The sequence below is a fragment of the Cryptomeria japonica genome, chromosome 5 (genome assembly GCF_030272615.1).
Source record: "Cryptomeria japonica chromosome 5, Sugi_1.0, whole genome shotgun sequence".
Taxonomy (NCBI): Eukaryota; Viridiplantae; Streptophyta; class Pinopsida; order Cupressales; family Cupressaceae; genus Cryptomeria; species Cryptomeria japonica.
In genome coordinates, this window is record NC_081409.1 from 247780431 (window position 1) to 247800478 (window position 20048).

General features: G+C 32.6%; 1 protein-coding gene across 1 annotated transcript; it reads left to right on the forward strand.

Moving 5' to 3' along the window:
- Positions 1–858: 858 nt before the first annotated feature.
- Positions 859–2962, forward strand: LOC131051455 (UDP-glycosyltransferase 74E1). The gene is made up of 2 exons (XM_057985979.2): positions 859–1382; positions 1889–2962. Exons 1-2 carry the CDS (start codon positions 899–901, stop codon positions 2839–2841), a joined length of 1437 nt encoding a protein of 478 aa, XP_057841962.2. The 5' UTR covers positions 859–898; the 3' UTR covers positions 2842–2962.
- The last annotated feature ends 17086 nt before the right edge of the window (positions 2963–20048 follow it).

The window sequence follows — 20048 nt, forward strand, 5'->3', positions numbered from 1 at the left end:
AAATTTTAAAGATATTGGCTTATGGGTTAGAACATAAGCTCTTCTAAACATCCTATATATCTAGATGAGCTTGAGCATTACATTCATATTTTCTATTTCAAAGAACTCAAATAAACAATTGTGCTCATATTTTCTATTTCAAAGAACTCAAATAAACAAATTATTGATTGATAATTATATTTAATGATAATTTTTTTGAACTATGTCTTAAACAGTTGAGATTGTGTACCAATTCCTAACATTAACCACTCCATTATGATTCCTATGGGGGGTCATATATAGAACTACATAAAATTTGGAAGCTTCTATCTTGAGCGACATTAGTAATGATGATAATGCACGTCAATAGTGGAACTACACATTAACTATGGGAATGTGCTAAATTCTAAGGCCAAATAAAGATCAAATCATTTCTAAATCTTGTATAAAAAACAACTGATGAGTTTGAGGGAAAATAATTCTAGAATAGTCAATTACCTGGCAAGTAGCCATAGAAGTAGATTAAGGTAAAAGATTATGTTATTTTGTTCTGTATTGGCCCATAGAGTTTCAATTTATTACAAGATTTAATAATCCTTTACTAGATCATTCCAGCTTGATTGCAACTTTTGTGAACCCCGTTCATGATATGGCATCAACGATTGAATGTGATACCACTGGCCACGATTTCATACTCTTTACATATCATCATCCCACAGCAGTCCATTTTGTGGCCCTCAATTCATAGCCAGAAAGACAAAGATCTATTCTGATAAGCCCTACCATTTACGTAAGCGCTTCCATCAGATTACTTGTCATTTTATCTCAAAACAAAAACAGTGCACATGTTGTATTGAATTATAAATGTACAATGCAGCGGTGTCATTATGAAGTACTGAAGCCTGGGTTGCATTAAAAGATGGGGTCATTGGGTCAGCAGAAACCTCATGTAGTGGTCTTCCCTTACCCAGCCCAGGGGCATATGAATCCATTAATGGAGTTTGCCAAGAGGCTTGTCTGCAGAAACGTCCTTGTAACCTTCATCGCCACAGAGAGAATCAGAGAACAAATGAAACAGGCTCAAGAGGGGGCTGCTGCTCATGTGACCAGTGCTTTACAGGATATCAGAATTGAAACAATTTCAGATGGGCTTTCTCCCGATTGTGAGAAGACCAAAGACGTAGACATGATACTTGATTTGTTGAAAAAGGTGGGAGGTCTTACATTTGAACGGGTGATAGAGAGGCTCAATTCTCAAGGTGATACAGTGTCTTGTATTGTTTATGACTCTTTTCTGGATTGGGTACCTGATATTGCAAACAAGTTTAATGTTCCTTCAGCGTTCTTCTGGACGCAGTCATGTGCAGTTTATTCTATCTATTATCATTTTTACACAGGAATGGGTAAGCTTATCTTAACCTAAATATATACAGATTATATTGGGATTTTCTTTTTTAAATTTTACAGTTCATTTTTTGTTTTGTTAGAACACAATGTGTGGTATATTAAACCACTTTTGGGAATTAGGATACTCTTTGAAGCTCTTTAAATAAAAAGAAATTTCGTTTTTTTTGTTAAATTAATGGTTTTTTAATCTCTATCACCCAGATATAATTTGTAATGTGAACAATACTTTTGTCTTTAATCATTAGCTGAAATTAAGGAAATATTTTTGTTTATATTTTTGATAGTTCGAATCTTGTGATTGTATATGTTAAGTAAAAGGAAAATATATTCTTTCAAACAAAATTGTAATGGGGCCGGTTAGATGGAAAAAAATGGCACTTTGTAATTAGCTATGGATAATACTAAAGTTCATGGAAAATTTGTTCCTGCTATTTACGAGCACATTGTTTCTCCGTTTTCCTAAATTTTTATATTGATTTCCACTTTATAATATTGTGTTTAGTGAAAGCAAAAGATGAAGCAGGGAAGATGAGGGATGTTATAACAATACCAGGGCTTCCACCACTATGCCAATCAGACATGCCATCCTTTCTACAGCCTTCAAATACATACCCGTCATTGTTAAAGTTAGTGCTGAACCAATTCAGGCCTGTTTCTCAGGCCACATGGATATTAGGAAACTCCTTCAATGAATTGGAAATGGCAGAGATACAATCCATGGATTCACTCATTCCAATAAGAACAGTAGGCCCTCTTCTTCCCTCGGCTTTCCTGGATGGAAACAATCCACAAGACCAAGACGTGGGCACACATCTTTGGAAAACAGCAAATTGTATAGACTGGCTCAATACAAAGGAAGCCTCAACTGTTGTATATGTTTCCTTTGGCAGTTTAGCTGTTATTTCCAAAGAGCAGATCATAGAAATAGCCCTTGGGCTGAAGGCCAGTCAGCATTTCTTTTTGTGGGTGATTCGTCCTGATCATGACAATGAAGAAAATAACGACATAGATGATTTTCTAAAAGGTTTCCTTGGGGAAACTGTAGATCAAGGGCTAGTTGTTTCATGGTGTCCACAGATGGCAGTGCTTAATCATCCTTCTGTGGGTATGTTTGTTACGCACTGTGGATGGAATTCTACATTGGAGAGCCTCAGCTCAGGGTTACCAGTCCTAACTATTGCTCAGTGGACCGATCAAACAACTAATTCTAAGTATATTGAAGATGTATGGAAGACTGGGATAAGATTGAATAGAACAAGAGATGGGCCAGTTGGGAGGGATGAAGTAGAGAAATCTATCAACACAATTATGGAAAGTGAAGAAGGTGTGGAATTGAGGAAGAATGCTTTGCATTGGAAGACATTAGCAAAGAAAGCAATGGTAAAAGGTGGATCTTCTGATAAGAATATCGATTGGTTTATTCATGAAGTAATTACTAGAGCAACGCTAGCTTGACGCATAACAATTGATCGGAACTAAACTTCCTTTTAACAAGGAATACCGAACTATGGCATCTAAAATGTTTTTTTCAAGTGGATAAATTAATATATTATGTGGTTGTGATTGTTGCATTCTAGACATTCAATAGCAATTAACTAGTAGCACTAGGTATATACAAAACGGATAAGTAGCAAGAATTCTACACTGAATGAGACAATTCGCAATTTTATATCCAAATGTTTCACACATCAGATGAAAGCGACCTGGTAATATATCATTGTTATTATTTCATCAAGACTCCTAGATAGTGAGAATACTCCTATGCATATATTGAAAAAAATAACTTTAAAATTTCAAAACCACTTAGCCCTTCAGTTCAGAAGGATTTTCAGTAAATCCAATGTAAATAGTGAAACGCGAATTTGAGGTGAGTGCTTGATGTGGGAGCATCTAGTATCTATAAATATATATTTTTAATTAAAAATAAAAAATGTTATGTTAATGTTTGGTTTTTTATATGTATTTTTAATATATATTTTTGGTGGTCTTGTAGTATTGCATTTCATCATATTTGCATCTATTTTTTCAAACTTAAAATTTGTTATTATAAACATAGCCATTTCGGTGGGTGCATAGCATGAATTAGAATTTGGATAATGAGGTCTATAAGACATCCTTCACATTCTTATATAATTTCATGAAGATCTGATCATCACTTAAATGTTTATCATATTGAAGACATTAAGCAAACTATGCAACATATAATAAGACTTTATTTTGAACTTGTCATAAATATTTGAATCCAGCAAAAAAAATTTAGTGGCTAATATTCATCAATTGGCTATTTTTTGAAATTTGGGAATCAAAATTTGACTAATAAGTTCAACTTTTAAGGTGACCCGAATTGCCACATTTTTACAAATTTTTATTTTAGTGTTATTTAAATTGCCAAAGGATTTATTTTATTAATTTTTTTAACTCAAAGATTTGCCACAATATTCGATATGTGATTGGATCAGATTCGCCAACATTTTATAATTTATTGTCGAAATCTAAATTAATTCACCAATAATATATTATAATTATTAGTTACTTTAGGGTTATATCAACAATATTTAGTTGCCACAATTGATTGAAAATATAATCTAATGACCTTCATTGTATTCCATGAGGTAAATTGCACCTACAAGTTGTAATGCTTGTGGGGTTTGAAATTGCTTTCGAATTATTGATCACAATGAAAATCAATGGTCTACAAGAAATTTTTGGCCCCATGAGTATTAAAAATTGTTAGTACATTTTATCTCACAATATTAGATTATTTTAAGTTAATGGTAGAAACTAAATAAAGTAGATTCTAACCCTTAAACTCATCAATGATTTCCACCTTCAGGTCTTTACTTTTCTATACAAATTATTTTTTTTTTAAATGAAAGGATTTGCAATAGTAATTAATGCATACTCTTATTATTTCCAAGTTTTGGCAATATTTACTTTTAACAAAATTGCTATAAAAAAACTTGTGAATAAAATTAATATTTAAAAAAAAAAAAAGGAAAGATTCGCCAATAAAAATTATTATTAGTTTTTCAAAAAATTAAATATTTGCCAATATTTTATACATTTTTTGATAGGGGGGTTCTTAAAGGTTTCACTGTTTGAATCTTGTGTGAGTTACAAAGGCTTAAATGTCAGTCCCAAGAGAAATCATATGAAAAACATGCAACAAAAACTCAAAATGGATTTTCATGTAATTATTGAACTTACATGCAACAAAAAATTATGCACCTAATTCGAAAGTCAACTAATCATAAATATATTCCCCTATGTTAATCTAATATGTTTTCATATTGTACATATCTACATACATTATAGATTGAATTAATATGTTTCCATATGGAGCATATTGTGTTAAATCCATTTATTTAAAAGATAGTATGATAGCATTTTAGGACAACAACATACAATATAAGATCAAGTTAAGTGACCTCAAGGATAATTATATGGAATTAAAAGGATATAGATAATTCATATACAAATTAAATTATAAACTATCTTATTTGATCTATTTGTAACTAAGCAACTAAGGCTTACCATGTACAAAGCTATTCAAATAGTTGTCAAATTTTGTTGTTTTCACTATGTATTGTATTAAGTGTACATATTATCTCTAAGTGGTCATATTCTATTTAATTGAAGCCACCAATCACAACTACATCAAATGGTATTAGAGTATATATACTAAGAAATATTATTTGATGGTGTAGAGATTTATTTTTAAATAATTAAAGATATTTTTTTCATTTATCTACTTTCAAATAACAATATCCATTATCCACTTTTTAATAAACAATAAAATCTAGTTGTTCAAATTGTAACCCTATCCATTATTCCTCCTTTTTTTATTCAAAAAAAATAAATAGATTGTGATGATTATCCTTACCCATTAAGAAATCACTTGATTATACTTAGGCAATGCATATTCTTCACTCCTCTCATTCAATCTTAATTATCTATTGGGAGTGAATTTCAATCATTTATGTGTCCACCTAAAATCCTAGAAATCAACTTCATCCTTCATTTACATATATATGACTAATTAATTTATGAGTACATGTTATTGATTGTGCCACTTACATTTCAAAATTATAGAGAACATCCAAATAATCATGAGATTTGGTGCTTTTTTGTTTCAATTTGCATTATATTTTTCACTTTGGTTACTATATTTGAGATATTTATCAATTTATAATAGAATTCATATATTTCTTGTTACTTTATTCTTTAATTCTACTCTAGGAATACATCTTTACAACTCCCAATGGGAAAGTCTCATAATCCTTATTTTATAATTTTCATTGACTACTTTCTTTGTAGGCTTTTGAAGAAAATGTTGTCCTTATTTTTCTACTAGATTGGTTATCTTTGGTCTGTTGGTTTGCATGGTTTCTAATTTTATAAATTCAATTCCACTTACATTAATTTTTCAATTTGGATTGTTCCTTATTTCAAGCTTAAATTTGTGGGTTTAATTTTCATTCTATTTTTTTATTAAAGGTAAAATGGGTTTTTTAAGGGAACATAAAACCTTGTAAATTAGGTTAATTAATATAAAAATATAAATTGAAAATTAATTTTAAAAAATATAATAATGAAACCTAACATAAATAGACCTAAAGAATTAATCAAATAGAACACAAATCGTAAGAAAGACCAAAGAGAGACTAAAGTGCAAATTCTTGAGTAGTTTAATGCCCTTGCCTCGTGCTAGTAGAAAGTACCATGAAATTTAATAAATCAAAAAATGTAATTCTTTTCTTCCTCAAGGTATTCTTATCATATATGGTTTTAGTATTAGGCCTAGTGTATCCACTTTTTGCCCTAGGAAAGCTTTTTCAATCTTTTAAAAGTATTGAATCTCAAGGAGTTCTTAGTCTCATTAATAAGAATTTCAATACCTAAGTGTACTATTTTGCATCATTCATTTTCTTATCTACACAACATGCTTAAGATTTTTCTTTATGTTTGTCAAATAATTCTCCATAAAAGAAACCTTATCGTTAACATTTTATTTCTACTTTCTTTTTGAAATAAATGGATTTGAGACTTTTAATACAAATCATTGTAATATAAAGATCTCAAATTCCTTTTATAATAGTGGAATAGGAATAGGCCTAACTACAATCTTGAAAGGAGAACTAGGCAATGGGATTTCATTCCTTTTGTTGCAAAGGAAATGAGGATGTGAAGTTTGTGTATGTGATCTAGATTAACTATGGAAAAATGATTTATTTCGATAGTTAAAAACAAAAAAAAGAGTAATTGAAAGAGTAAGATAGATCTACGATAAAAATATAAATAAAAGGTAGATCTAAAATATGGAGCTTAGTATGTCAAACAAGAGGAGAGGGATGTTAGGAAAAGCCCATGTTTTCTTGTCTATTTGAAGTTTGTCACAACCTATAGCTATCTACTTTGTACTCCTATAGATTTCTCATTGTTATATTTGAATCTAGAAACACAAAAAATAGGGAAAAATGGTTGTGTTGTATAGGGGCTTTCCTAAGTCAAAATTTGTGTTGGTGTTACCATCTCCACAATAGCAATAATGAATGGTAGAGTGAATTAACTTGTAAGGATAGAGGCTAAATCAATGATGAAATGTTAAAATGACAAGATTATCTTAGGTATGAAACCCTCTCAAGGAGTTTCTAGTAAAGGTGTTGATGAAATTCTCTTTTTGGAGTCCTACACGTATTAAAGCAACTAAATGACAATAAATGACAACCGTGAATTAATACGTTAATGTATAATACTTCTAGTATACAACTCTGTAGCTCTAAAATTCTTATATGATTGTTTTTCTTTTAAATCTCTTGACTTATTAGAAATTCTTAGACCTTATGAATGATAGAAGATTTACTTTATATAGGGATCACATGGTTAATTTGAATGTAGGTTGATAAATAATGATAAAATAAAAAGATTGAGACCAAATCATAAATGATGAAGACCAACACTTGGAATATTTAAAAATTGGGTCCCTTTTAGAGGGACTAAGGCATTGGTTACATAGGTCCTCTGAAAAAAGGGGCCCTCAAAAGGGGAATCGAAGTGTTGAGTTCCAAAAAAAGGACATATTCTTAGATTTTACATTTGACAATGATTAAGTTATGAGTTTAACATTAAAATTATAGGCTAGAATAGAGAACAAATGGGTTGAAAATGATCTAGGGGAAACCATACTAAAGTAGGTGCCAAGTAGAGTGTGAAATTCTTATGGTATTTAATTTATGACACCACAGTTAGTCCTGATTTGAACAAGGTCCTATGAAATTACATTCATACTCATGGTAAATTAGAGAAACTAACCAAGAGGGAGACATAGTAGGGATAGAATGACACTAATTTTGGATATGTTAGCCCTCAAGCTTAGAATCTCATCAATACACACAAGAATATCCAAAATAGGATACACTTATTAAGAAAACATGAGACATACAAAAAAAAAGAAACTAAAACACACAAAGAAAACAAAACAAAAGAAGCTAAAACAAATAAAGAAATTAAAGCCAAAGAAAGGAACACAAAAATATTAGTACCACAAAAAAGATTCAAAGTCAACTCAAGTTGAAGAAATATTAATTTTAAATTGTCTCAACCATTAAGTATCATCTTCAAAATGCTATTAAAATGTACAAGAAAACTTCTAGAAAGATACAAGAGTGTACAGTAATAAAATGAGACTACATGGACCATCAACTAAATTTTTTTGATATGCTAGGGGTCCAAAGACATTCCAACTCATCTCATGAATCGATGGACATCCTAGCAATATGTTGTATGTGAGATCTAGATCAAGGACTTGACAAACCACATCCTTCATTACCAGTCCAACTCTGAGAGGTAAAGTGACTATGCCTTTGGATGAGCACTCCTCGTCATAATATGCCTTGATAGTGATTGTATGTGTATAATTCACATCTTTTTTAGAATATCCCAATTGCTTAAGAGTATTCAATGTACATATATTGAGACCAGGTCCTCCATCTATCAAGACTCATTTTATTTGATGTTTGTGTAGGAAGGCTTCAATGTGTAAAGGTGCATTATGTGGTTGGCTTATGAAGACATCGTCAGCTTCAGTGAATGTAAGAGAATTTTGAATGGAAATGTATCCCACCATGGCTTGAAATTGGTCCAAGTTCAGATCAGTGGGTACTGAAGTTTCTCTTAGGACTTTGTCAAGTATGTCTTTATGTGAAGCAGAGATACGCAACAGTTCTAGGATTGAGATAAGCATGGGTGTCTTCCCTAATTGTTCTACTAGGTCGTACTTAGGTTTGGCCGATGAGGAAATGGTGGTTTTAGCTGGAAGAAATTTCAGGGTGACTTTACCTCGATGAGCTGTGACATTACATTCAGAGGTAGATTTAGCAGAAGTTCCAATGCCTTTTAGGAAAATTTTGGCTCTTTGGGTAGAACTTTCAAGTGTTTTATCTTTTATGATAATAGTAGTAACATAGTTGTCCATTGAAATGTGATTAACGGTTGAATCATAGTCATAGGATGCTTTTGTATAGTTGGCTTGCTCATCTATGGTTTTGGCTTTTCCCTTGTCATGTTTAGGGAATGGTTCCTTAAACATCTCATGTTCTTGATTGGATGAATGTCCTTCAATCTCAATGTCACCTCTATCAATAAGATCTTGTATAATGTTCTTCAGCTGATGACAGTTTCTTGTTTTATGCCCCTTACTCTTGTGATATTCGCAATACTCATCTCCATTCCACCAATACGATTTGACCTTTGGCTCATATGGAGGATTGTCTGGAATTGTTATTATCTTGTTTGGCACTAGCTTCCTAAAGGATGACTCAAGTGGTTCTCCCAATGGGGTGTATTTCCTTCATGGTTTTGAAGTTGCTTGAGTATTTACTTGGTTGCTTGTAGAAGAACTTGATCCTAAAAGAATGGTTTTTGGTCTCACTATGTTAGCATCAACAATGCCATCATTCACTGTGTTCTTGATCTTGTTCCAAAAATGTGGCTTGTCCTTTCCTTTAAAATCCTCTTTATTTTCTTTGAATATCTTGATCATTCCTTGCTCAATTAAGAATTTCTCTATCACTAAGCCTTTCTCAATGATGTCCTTGAAAGTGGACAAACAAGATTTCCTCAATTCATAACCAATTTCTCTATGGACATTTTGTATAAACATCTCTACCATTTGTTTTTTGTGGAATTTCGCAAGAGCATCTACTGGCTAAATTCCTCCATCTTTGTAAGAATGATGAAAATGACTCCTCATCTTTCTATTTTGTGTTTCACAAAGTGGTAACTGATATATTTATCTCTATGTTATATAATAAATGTTATATGAAATCTTCTGCTAGATCACCCCATGATGACTTAATTCCAAGTGGAAGTCGAGAGAACCATTCCATAGCTTGTTCACCTAAGCTTTGTGGGAAGAATCTCATCAAGTACGTTTCTTCTGCTGCTACCTCAATGCAAGCTATGAAAAATTGTCTTATGTATGCCTTAGGATCCCCTTTGCCTCTATACTTATCAAACTTAGGTGTCATGAAATGTGTAGGAAAAGGAGGCATTGGAATGCTTTTGTCAAATGGATAGGGACATATCTCTCTCATTGTATAAGCTAGCTTTGGTGTATTAATGTCCTCCATTTTTTTTTGTAAGTCCTTTATTTGTTTTTCCAAATTGTTCTTAGGTGGAGACTGACTTCTTGGACCATATCCCATGCCTGAGCCACCGGGTGGAGGAGGAGCATAGTTCGTGTATGGATGGTATTGATCATAAGCATGTTCATAAGGAGGATTTCTATAATTATACTGTGTATGAGAACCACCTGGTATAGAGTCATAATGAGGAATAGAATATCTGCTTTGTCCATGTATATCATATTCTAGAGGGATGTCATGAGTTTGTTCTTGTGTGTTGCCCCCAAATTTGACATGGGGTTTCCTTGTGTCCAAAATTTGAGCATGCCTCTAGATATCCAATTGCTTTTCAGGTTGGTCCTTATCATTGGTATGCAATTGAGTGTATTTATCTGCATAAGACTTCCATAATGGTCTACGTAGATGGAGTTGTTCATGAGTATCATAAGCTTGACCATGTGTATTTAGGACCTTGGGTTTTTGAAACAAAGATGACCGAGACTTAGGCATGAAACGTGGTCCTCTAGTACCTCCACTATTAGGTCTCCTTTTATCCATGTTGAGTTGAGTTTCTTGCATAGGTTGATTTTCCACTATTTGAGACATGTCAAAATCATGAGGTATTTTAGCTCCACTTTGTGCCATCACTTATAAGAAATATTGTCTATCCCTTCTCAAGATTTCATTAAACCAATCTATTAAAATGGGGATCCATGATGGAGTCTTCCACTTGTGCTGAGTATACGGAAAAGTTGTCTATATTGTCACTATGTGTATCATTGTTGTTCATATTATCCATGTTCTCAATATTTTGAGTGTTTCTATAAGTGTCCATGTTAGGTAATGTGGTATGATTAGAATTGAAGAAGATATCATTGTCATACTCATAGGCACTCATGTTTGCAGACTCTTGAGCCTCTTTAACTTCTCTCCTAGATTTTTGGGAACGGGTTTCAACCATGAACTAGGTATTGACCAAGATGTGTAAGACTAGATGAAAATGGAAAGAGTATGGAAGACCAATACTTGGATGGAATGTAAATGAATCTGAGGTGTACTTGCAATGTCCAAAGTGTAAGACCAAGTATGTATGTTGTAGAGTAGGTGTGACTTACAAAGAGATGATAGACTCTCTTGATGAGGAATATTGACCTTGACTCTAAGTAAGACCAAATGAGACCCAAAGGCGATAGACCTTGATGAGGGACCACTTAGAAAAATGTTGTTGTATGTAGGGTGTTGACAAAGCAAGATTAGGACAAGCAAGTGACCTTTTGACCCAATTTTAGACAAATGTGAATGTAATGCAAGGTGTAAAGAAATGATGAACTTTGTGAGACCCAAAAATAGGTTGAATGCTAAATGAAAACCCAGTGAAATAACCTAGGAATCTCAATAAGTCTGAAATTGACTGCTCTTGTTTTTGCTGGACTATAAGTTTTTTCCAATTCTGAACATAGACATGCCTATCTACTTCACAGATGCGATTAAAGGACATAAATGTTTTTTAACACTATACAGACGTTCTTCTGAGATTTTGTGAATGCAGTTTTTCTTGTGATGACACAGATGTGTTTTTGTCCTACATAGACGCAGTTAAATGACATGAACATTTTTTAACACTGCACAGATGTGTTTCCAGAAACTAAGTGCAATTTTTCCAATGTTTAAAGTAACTGTTGTGACCAAATTTGAATTTTTGATTGTTTTTCATGACAAGAGGACATAATGTTGATGAGGACTCAATGTTTGCAAGTGTTTAGACTCAAAATGACTCAAAAGAAAGTGTGTTGTTTGATGTAAAAAAAAATTTCATACACTTGAAGACACAAAAGACACAATGTTTTGATGTTTGATCTTGAATGTTCAAATGTTTAAAAGAAGACAAGCATAATTCTTATGGTTGGCCAGGACAATAGTTATTGATCTCACATGGGGTTTCCCCTGAGGCTACGCTATTTAAAGCGGATACTTAGATGCTTCACCCCACTGGGTCCACCCTCGGCACTCACTTCTCCGGGGCATCCAAGCATCAATCCCCATGAAAAATCCCCGTAGTGAACATTGTAGCTCTACTAAGAACGGTATGTGTGTGGGCTGCTCCAGAGGTCCAACATCTTGCCCCAATAACTAGAAGGATTTTGGCTTTCTAAAACAAAAAGGTGCTAGTACGGGCATCCTCTCATGTGGCCATACGTGCGGCACTTTCAGCTCTATAAATACAGAAGGCTCCCAGTCGGTAGGGGTTATTCCCTACTATTGATCAAATAAATTTTATCAAATGGGTTTATGATGAGACATAGTGTCAGTAAGAACTAATCAACAGATGTTACCCATGGTTTTCACCATGGATACAGTTATTTATAGTTGTTCGGAAGAGGTAGATTTTCCTCACTACCACTTGGGTCGTTCCCTCCTCACTATTAGTCCTAATGACCACACGGGGAGGTAGGCCCTCTAAAGATACACACAAAAGAGCCTATTGCTCAAGACACAAAAGACACTGGTTCAATTTTAGTGCACCAATTGAAGTGTTTGCTAATCTATGAAAATAAGGCACGCAATAAAAATCAAAAGAAAACCCTTGCCAAGATCCTGCAACAATTTTTTTTAGTAGTTTGGGTTGTTTCAAATGATCACTCCTTCCTGCAAGCAAACAAGTTAGATTCATTTTAACAAAATCCCAAAACACTTTGTGAAATAGGGGCCTTCGACAATGCATTTTTTGACAAATTCAAAGATTTGTTTTTCCATGAGTTCTTTTGCATCATAAAACAACCAAGAACCTGCAAAATTTCAATAAATTTCCAAAAATGTAAGAAAATCCAAAAAACTTTCTAATTTGCTCCAAAAATAAAGAAATTCTATGAAATATCATTAAAAATTCATAGAAAATGAAAGATTGATCCAAAAAATATGATTTTTTTACTGGAAATTCCAGATATCCTTTCTAACATTCCTAAAACAATTTCCTGCAAAAATTCGAAGCAGTTTGTGAGATATGAGCAAAATAATGCAAAACCCTAATTTTTAAAAGATTGGATTTTTCATGAAATAGTTTGCATCAAAATTAAAATCACAAAGATGAAATCCTATGTCTAATTCAGAGATCTTTCCAAAACTATTAAAAAACTGGAAAAAAAAACGCTCATTTGCTCTCAAAATTAAGTTTTTGTGAAAATGCATAAAAAATTCATGGAAAATTCAAATATGCTCCAAAAAATTTGATTTTTTTACTGAGAATGTATGATAATGTTTCTGACCTACAACAAACATTTTATGCCAAAATCCAAAGTAGTTTATGAGATCTGATCAAAATAATAAAAAACCCTAATTTTTAAAGATCCGAATTTTAGGATATATTTTGCATCAAAATTAAAATTACAAAGAATAGATCCTGTGTATAAATCTAAGAAATTTCCAAAAATATAAGAAAATCCAAAATATTCACTCATTTGCCCTCAAAATTATTATTTTATGAAAATTCATAAACAATTTATAGAAAATGCAAATATTCTCCAAAAATTCTAAATTTTGGATTGAGAGCTTTTGATACTGTCTTCAACCTACCAAAACCAATTGGTGCAAAAATTAGAATCCGTTTGTGAGATCGGATCAAATCTCTCCAAGATATTGATCTTGTCTCCAAGTTGTTTTACAAAACAACAATATAGGGTTAGGAAAACCTAGCAAAAAAACATAGATCTAACAAAAATCCATGTCCCACCAGGAGTGCCAAAATGTATATGGTAAAAATGGAAACAACAATATTGAAAGACTGGATAAATTCAACCACAAAACCCTAGCCTAACAACAACAAAGATCCACCATAACATATGAAGATTACCTAAGGTAATGTAAATGAACAAATCATAAAGATTATACCATCACATGTCCAATAGGGTTTGGATCTCCATTCTTCCTATCTCCATTGATTTTTCTTGATATATTTGCTCTTAGATTTTATGTCTGCACAAGAGCTCAACAAAAAACGAAAATGTGGTTGATAGCTAGATCGCATATGAAAGTTCGAATGCTAGAATGCTTGAGAGTGCCAGTAGTCTTGATAATGAAGGAAGAATCTCCTTATATAGAAGACACTATAAGAAATGGAGGGATAAGATTAAGAGGTGTAAAAGATAAATGACTCCGGCTAAGATTAGAGGGTAGGTGGGTAAAAACACAAAACTATGTCATGTTTCAGGCCAACTTATCAGCACAAGTGAACTTAAGTAATTCTAACTAAAAATTAATTTTAGTCCAACATATGGTCTATATAGATTCACAATAGATAATTTATATATGAGCCACAACTTTTCCAATAGGAAGGGTCAACTAAATGTATATTTTATACCACTTTGGGTCTAATTACCATAAAAAATAAAAAATTGAAAAAATTCAATGTTTCAACAACTCCTATTCTTATAATTTTATTTTTTTTTGAAAAGTAAAATTACCATTTTATAGATCTACGAGTTAATTTTCCAAAAAATATATCTTTTAATATTTTGATTAGTTTTTATATTTTATATTTTATATTTTATTTTTATTGAAAGTAGGTCATCAACACTAAAATATAAGGTTGATTATCTTGCCAAGGAAAAATACTAAAATTTACTTAAAATTGTTGAAAAAATATGATGCAATAGAGAAAAGAATCTATGTTAAGATGATATAATTCTTTCCTAATTTGGATAAATAATTAGGAAAAAAGGTGGTGGGAATTGGAAAGAGTTATATTTCAGCACACAACTTTTTAAATTTGTTGAAAAGTATATATTTATAAAAAATAGTAACAAAATATCCATGCACGAAAGTTTCAAGTTATCAATATAGACAAAAAATTTAATAAAAAAAGATAAAATTTACTAAATAAAGTGTGGTGGCTTGTGTAACTTCAATTTTAGCATTTTATCAGCAACTAAATTATAGTGTTTACTTTATAAAAACCTACATTCAAATAACTTTTTAAATATGTGTTAAAATTACAAACATAAAATATACAAAAGAATATAAATTTAATTAGTTTACATCATTTCAAAATTCAAGACATGTATTTCAATTTCTATTGATTTAATTTAAAAAGTTTAATTAGCATTGACTATTTCATTTATAAAAGTGTGACACAACTTTGTACTTTTACCTAGGTAGAGGATATAATAAAATAATGAGAGGGTGGGTAGTGTAGGAATTAAGAGATGAATGACATGTGTCATGGGTAGAAAAGGCTAATGAATTAATTAAATAAATAAAGATTTATTTAATTAATAGAGGAAGTGCGATCAATTAAATAAAAGTATTTATTTAATTTAAGAGAAAAACATTATTTAAATAAATAAATGTATTTATTTAAATCAAGAAAAAGGCTAGGAAAAGATAAATTAATTAATTAATTAAATAAATATTTATTTAATTAGTAGAAGTATTAGGCTAAAATAATTAAATAAATAAAAATATTAATTTAATTAGACAGGACAATTTTAGGTGTCTACAGTTAGCCTTCAAACTTAGAATCTATCAATACACACAAGAATATCCAAAGTAGGATACACTTATTAAGAAAACATGAAACATACAAGGCAAAAGGAACTAAAACACACAAAGAAAACAAAACAAAAGAAGCTAAAACACACAAAGAAAATAAAGCCAAAGAAAGGAACACAAAAATATTAGTACCATAAAAAGGATTCAAAGTCAACTCAAGTTGAAGAAATATTAATTTTAAATGTTGTCTCAACCATTAAGTATCATCCTCAAAATTCTATTAATAATGTACAAAAAAACTTCTAGAAAGATACAAGAGTGTCCAATAATAAAATGAGACTACATGGACCATCAACTAGAAAGTTTTGATATGCTAGGGGTCCAAAGACATTCCACAAATTCAAATAGCCAACAAATTGTGTTATGTTGGGTGATTCTTGTATATAACATGGATTCCACTATCCAACATTTTTTGCTATATTGGGTGATTCCTATATATAACATGGATTCCACTAGCCAACATTTTTGTTATGTTGGGTGATCCATATATTACAAAAAAATTATAGAAAAAGTAAGTCGTACTATACTATGAAATCAATAGCTCTATAAATATTTAAACAACAATGATCAAGCTACCAAGCCATGATATACTAGATGACCAACACCTCAACAAGCATAAAAAAACAACAATCAAGCTAGCAACTCGTGCTATGCTAGATGATCTAGATGAGTCATACGGATGCCACTCGCTAGAAAGTTGTGTTATGTTGGGTGATTCATAGACCTTCAATACCTTAGGAAGCACAAGAAAGTGTGAAACTATGCTCAAGCCATAGTATACTAGATGATCAAGAGAAAGGTGATTTACTAGAAAAGTTACTATAGATTGATATCCATGCCTCAAGAAGCATTATGCAACAACACTACCACCAGGGGGCACAAGAATGAAAACAAAAAGAAACAAGGACTTGTTTGTATGCCCCTCCCTTAGATTTCAGCACATTGTCATGTTGATATCTTAAAGATAATATATATATATATATATATATATATATATATATATAAAGAGAGAGAGAGAGAGAGAGAGAGAGGATACACACCTTTAACACGAAGGAGATAATATTAACAAGGATGTATACATCCAAGGCAAGATGAGATCCTTATAAAAAATGCACACCTCCAAGTGAAGAAAATATCATTGCAACAAGGGATCCTTACCAAGAATACATACATTAAAACAAAGAGAAGGGATCCATACCTAGGATACATACCTACCTGTTGGGTCTCAAATCAACAAATTGGATAGGTTCTAAGGAAATGCCAACTCCTATGATAAAACCCTCAAATTTACTTGGCCAACTTATAGAGCAAACCTATTTGGTTACTAACTCTCTCACTTTGGGCTCTGCAGGACCTAGGTGGGTATACCTACTCACTAGTTGTTTTCAATGACTAGTGCCTTTTATAGAAGATTAAGTATCTTGATCTGACTTCCTCCTATCTCAGAATGGCATAAACTCCTATGATGGAGATATAGCAGATGAGTTCAAGATTGATGTTGTAGAAACTATTTGATCTTTGTGCTTGAAATCTATATATATACACTATTGCTAATTTATTCTAGAATTCCTACTCAGGTACTCCTATTACTTCTAATGTGAAAGTATGAACTGATGAGTTGTGTTTTATAGGTGACCAGTGCCTTTCTTTGTTGTTTGGGCTACAGAGTCTTTATATTTCTTGAGGACTTATTGTGTAAACTTATGAGACATTTTTTAAACCCACCCCCTCTCGATGAGTCTGTCAGTTACTATTTCTTATGAGCTCTACTTCAATGTCTATATTGTAGACCACCTGAATGAATTTGACCCTAACTTTAAGAGACTATCCAAGGAAGAAATACAAGGAACAATTACAATTCGCAAGTAAATCTTTTTGCTCCAAATCTACAATATGAAACACATAATTTTACTAGAAGTACACAAATAACCTTATCTCCTTTAGATAATATCATAAGCAACTGCCTGCAGAAAATGTAGTAATTTGCAACACATACGCAAAGAAAAATAAGACTGATTCTATTATATATTTCGCCAAAATAGTACAATGGTAAGCCTGAGGCTATAATATACAACTTTCTCTAATTATCCCCCATATTACAAGAGTACTCTCATTTATATGAGAGTATACATTTTCACCAAGCATCGTGGCTTTTCATTACATAACTATTAACTAATCACTTTTGTTAACAAACTGGAAGATAAACAAATTCAACACCCCTATGTGTTCAATGTACTTGTCATCTTTATACATTATGATATCATTGTTTAGCTTTCTCATATCATTTTTTGTCAAGAAATAATTGGATAGAATATGATTCACATAAGCCGACAAGTCTTTGTCTTGATCCAACTGTGCCACTGCTCGATTCTTCTCATTAACAAACTCTTGTTTCCACTACTCTAATGACACCAACTCACCATCACTGTAAAAAGAGGGCAACCTAGGGGTATTCCCATCATCTAGCTTTTGAAGCTCTCCTCTCAATTGATCTGCAAACTCATCATGGGATTTCAAATAGGCTTCAGCTTCAGTTCTCTTACCTGTATTCATCAAACTAGTATCATTCATCATGTCCTGCAACTATGACTTAAGCCTTTCATGCTCTTTCAAAGCTTTGGCTATTCCGGTCTATGTATTCCAGTAGTGCTCTGCAACCTGCAACATATTCCTGAATCTATGTTCAACGATCTCAAGAATTAACTTGTCCATCTTTTTATGTATCTTTTCTACTTGCCGAGATGACTTTTCGGCCTTCTTCCTCCAATATACTGCATCTGTCAAAGCATCCATAGCATCTCTATCAACACTATATGTCATCCCTGTTTGACTGGTGCCTGTATCAATCTGAAGTAATCTCTCTTGTAGCTTTTGTTTTTATTCATCGACCTTTTCATATAGGCTTTCGTATGTAGAGTTCTCTCTGACAAGAAATTCTATTTGATCCTAATTCAGTTTAGCGACATCCAAATTTAGTTTGGTAGTGATCCTAGGGTCAGTCTTTCCAGCCTGTTGTACCATCAGATGTCTGAAAGCTTCTTCTGTATCAACCAATATAGGTCTTTTATCTTTGGGATCATATCCTGACCCCCTGAAGAGTTTATGAATCTCATCCGCCATCATCTGCTTATTTGGATCTTGTTTCTTAAGGAATCCATCAAACAACAGGGCAGATTTCATGTCCCATCCAGAGTACAATAACACACCAGCCTCCTTTAGCAATTGTCTCCCCTTTTTAGGCATCATTTCTTTCATCACGAGATCCATCTCCTCTTGTAGCTTTTGAACTTGCTGCTCTTCATCACTATCTTTTATGTTGTTTCTGATCTGTGACCCTCTATGTTGATAAAGCAATGTAGTAAACTCTTTGGAAGCAATAAATTAAATGTCAGCAATGAAATCCTCATGCTCCAGGAATCAGATATCAGCAAATTCTCGGACATTCAATTGTCCTATTGTCAAGTCTATCAGTGTATCCTCTGTATAACAAGGAGGGTAATCCTCTCGAGGATTGAATGGAATAATGCTAGATGTGGAAGCAAGAGACATATGAGCTAAAGTTTTTGTACTTCTGATAGTATCAATATACTCCCCAAAGACATGAGGTGGAACTCCTTCAAGTATTTCCAATTCATGCTCCATGAGCTTGTTGGCTAACTCCAATGGGTCATCAATCCTTTGTAATACATTCTTATCCATTTTCTTTCTGAAAAGCTTCCATGTATAAGCCTGCATTACTTTCTCGAACTTTATTCTCTTTACTCTGGCCTCTTCTCTGCCAATGTTCTTAATGAGATCATCCGACAAGTAAGATTTATCATCTCCAACCTTCATCTTTTGTGATGACCGAGTTTCTCTTATGTATCCTTTAGGATCAAAATTGGGCCTTGGATCCCCATAGCCATGCCATAATAATCCAACTTTGTCTGTAGCAAGCTATAGCTCTTGGAACTTTTCACGATGAAATCTAAAAAGACTAACAACCCAGGTACAATTGATTGTTTCCCATGGCTTGTCAGATGTTTTGTACTCACTATTGACAGTTACCTCACAATCTCTATACAAGCCACTCTGTTAGGGACTGTAAGTGGCAATAGGTATGGTCTCCCTTCAAACCCGTATACCCTTACTTGTGTGCAGTCTGAAAAACAATACCAATCTCCCCAATTGTGTTCAATTGAGGAATCTTCAGCAAAATCTTTTGGTCTCAAGAATCTTTGAATCTCTGGTGCAAGGGCATGATCACATGGGAAACTCAATAGTTTATATAATGGCTTGACAAAGAACTCCTCAAAGTGCCAATATTAATTTTTCGCATACCTTTTGTCCCATGAAGAAACCCATAGCTGCACTGGTTTTCTCATCCGAGCATTGTCAAATGTGCTGACACATAACTCTTCTGGCCATAATCCTTCATCTTGGCCAACATAAAATAGCATATGTGTAAGAAAGGAATAATGCTTGAAATGAATGTTAATGACATCCCCTTTTAAC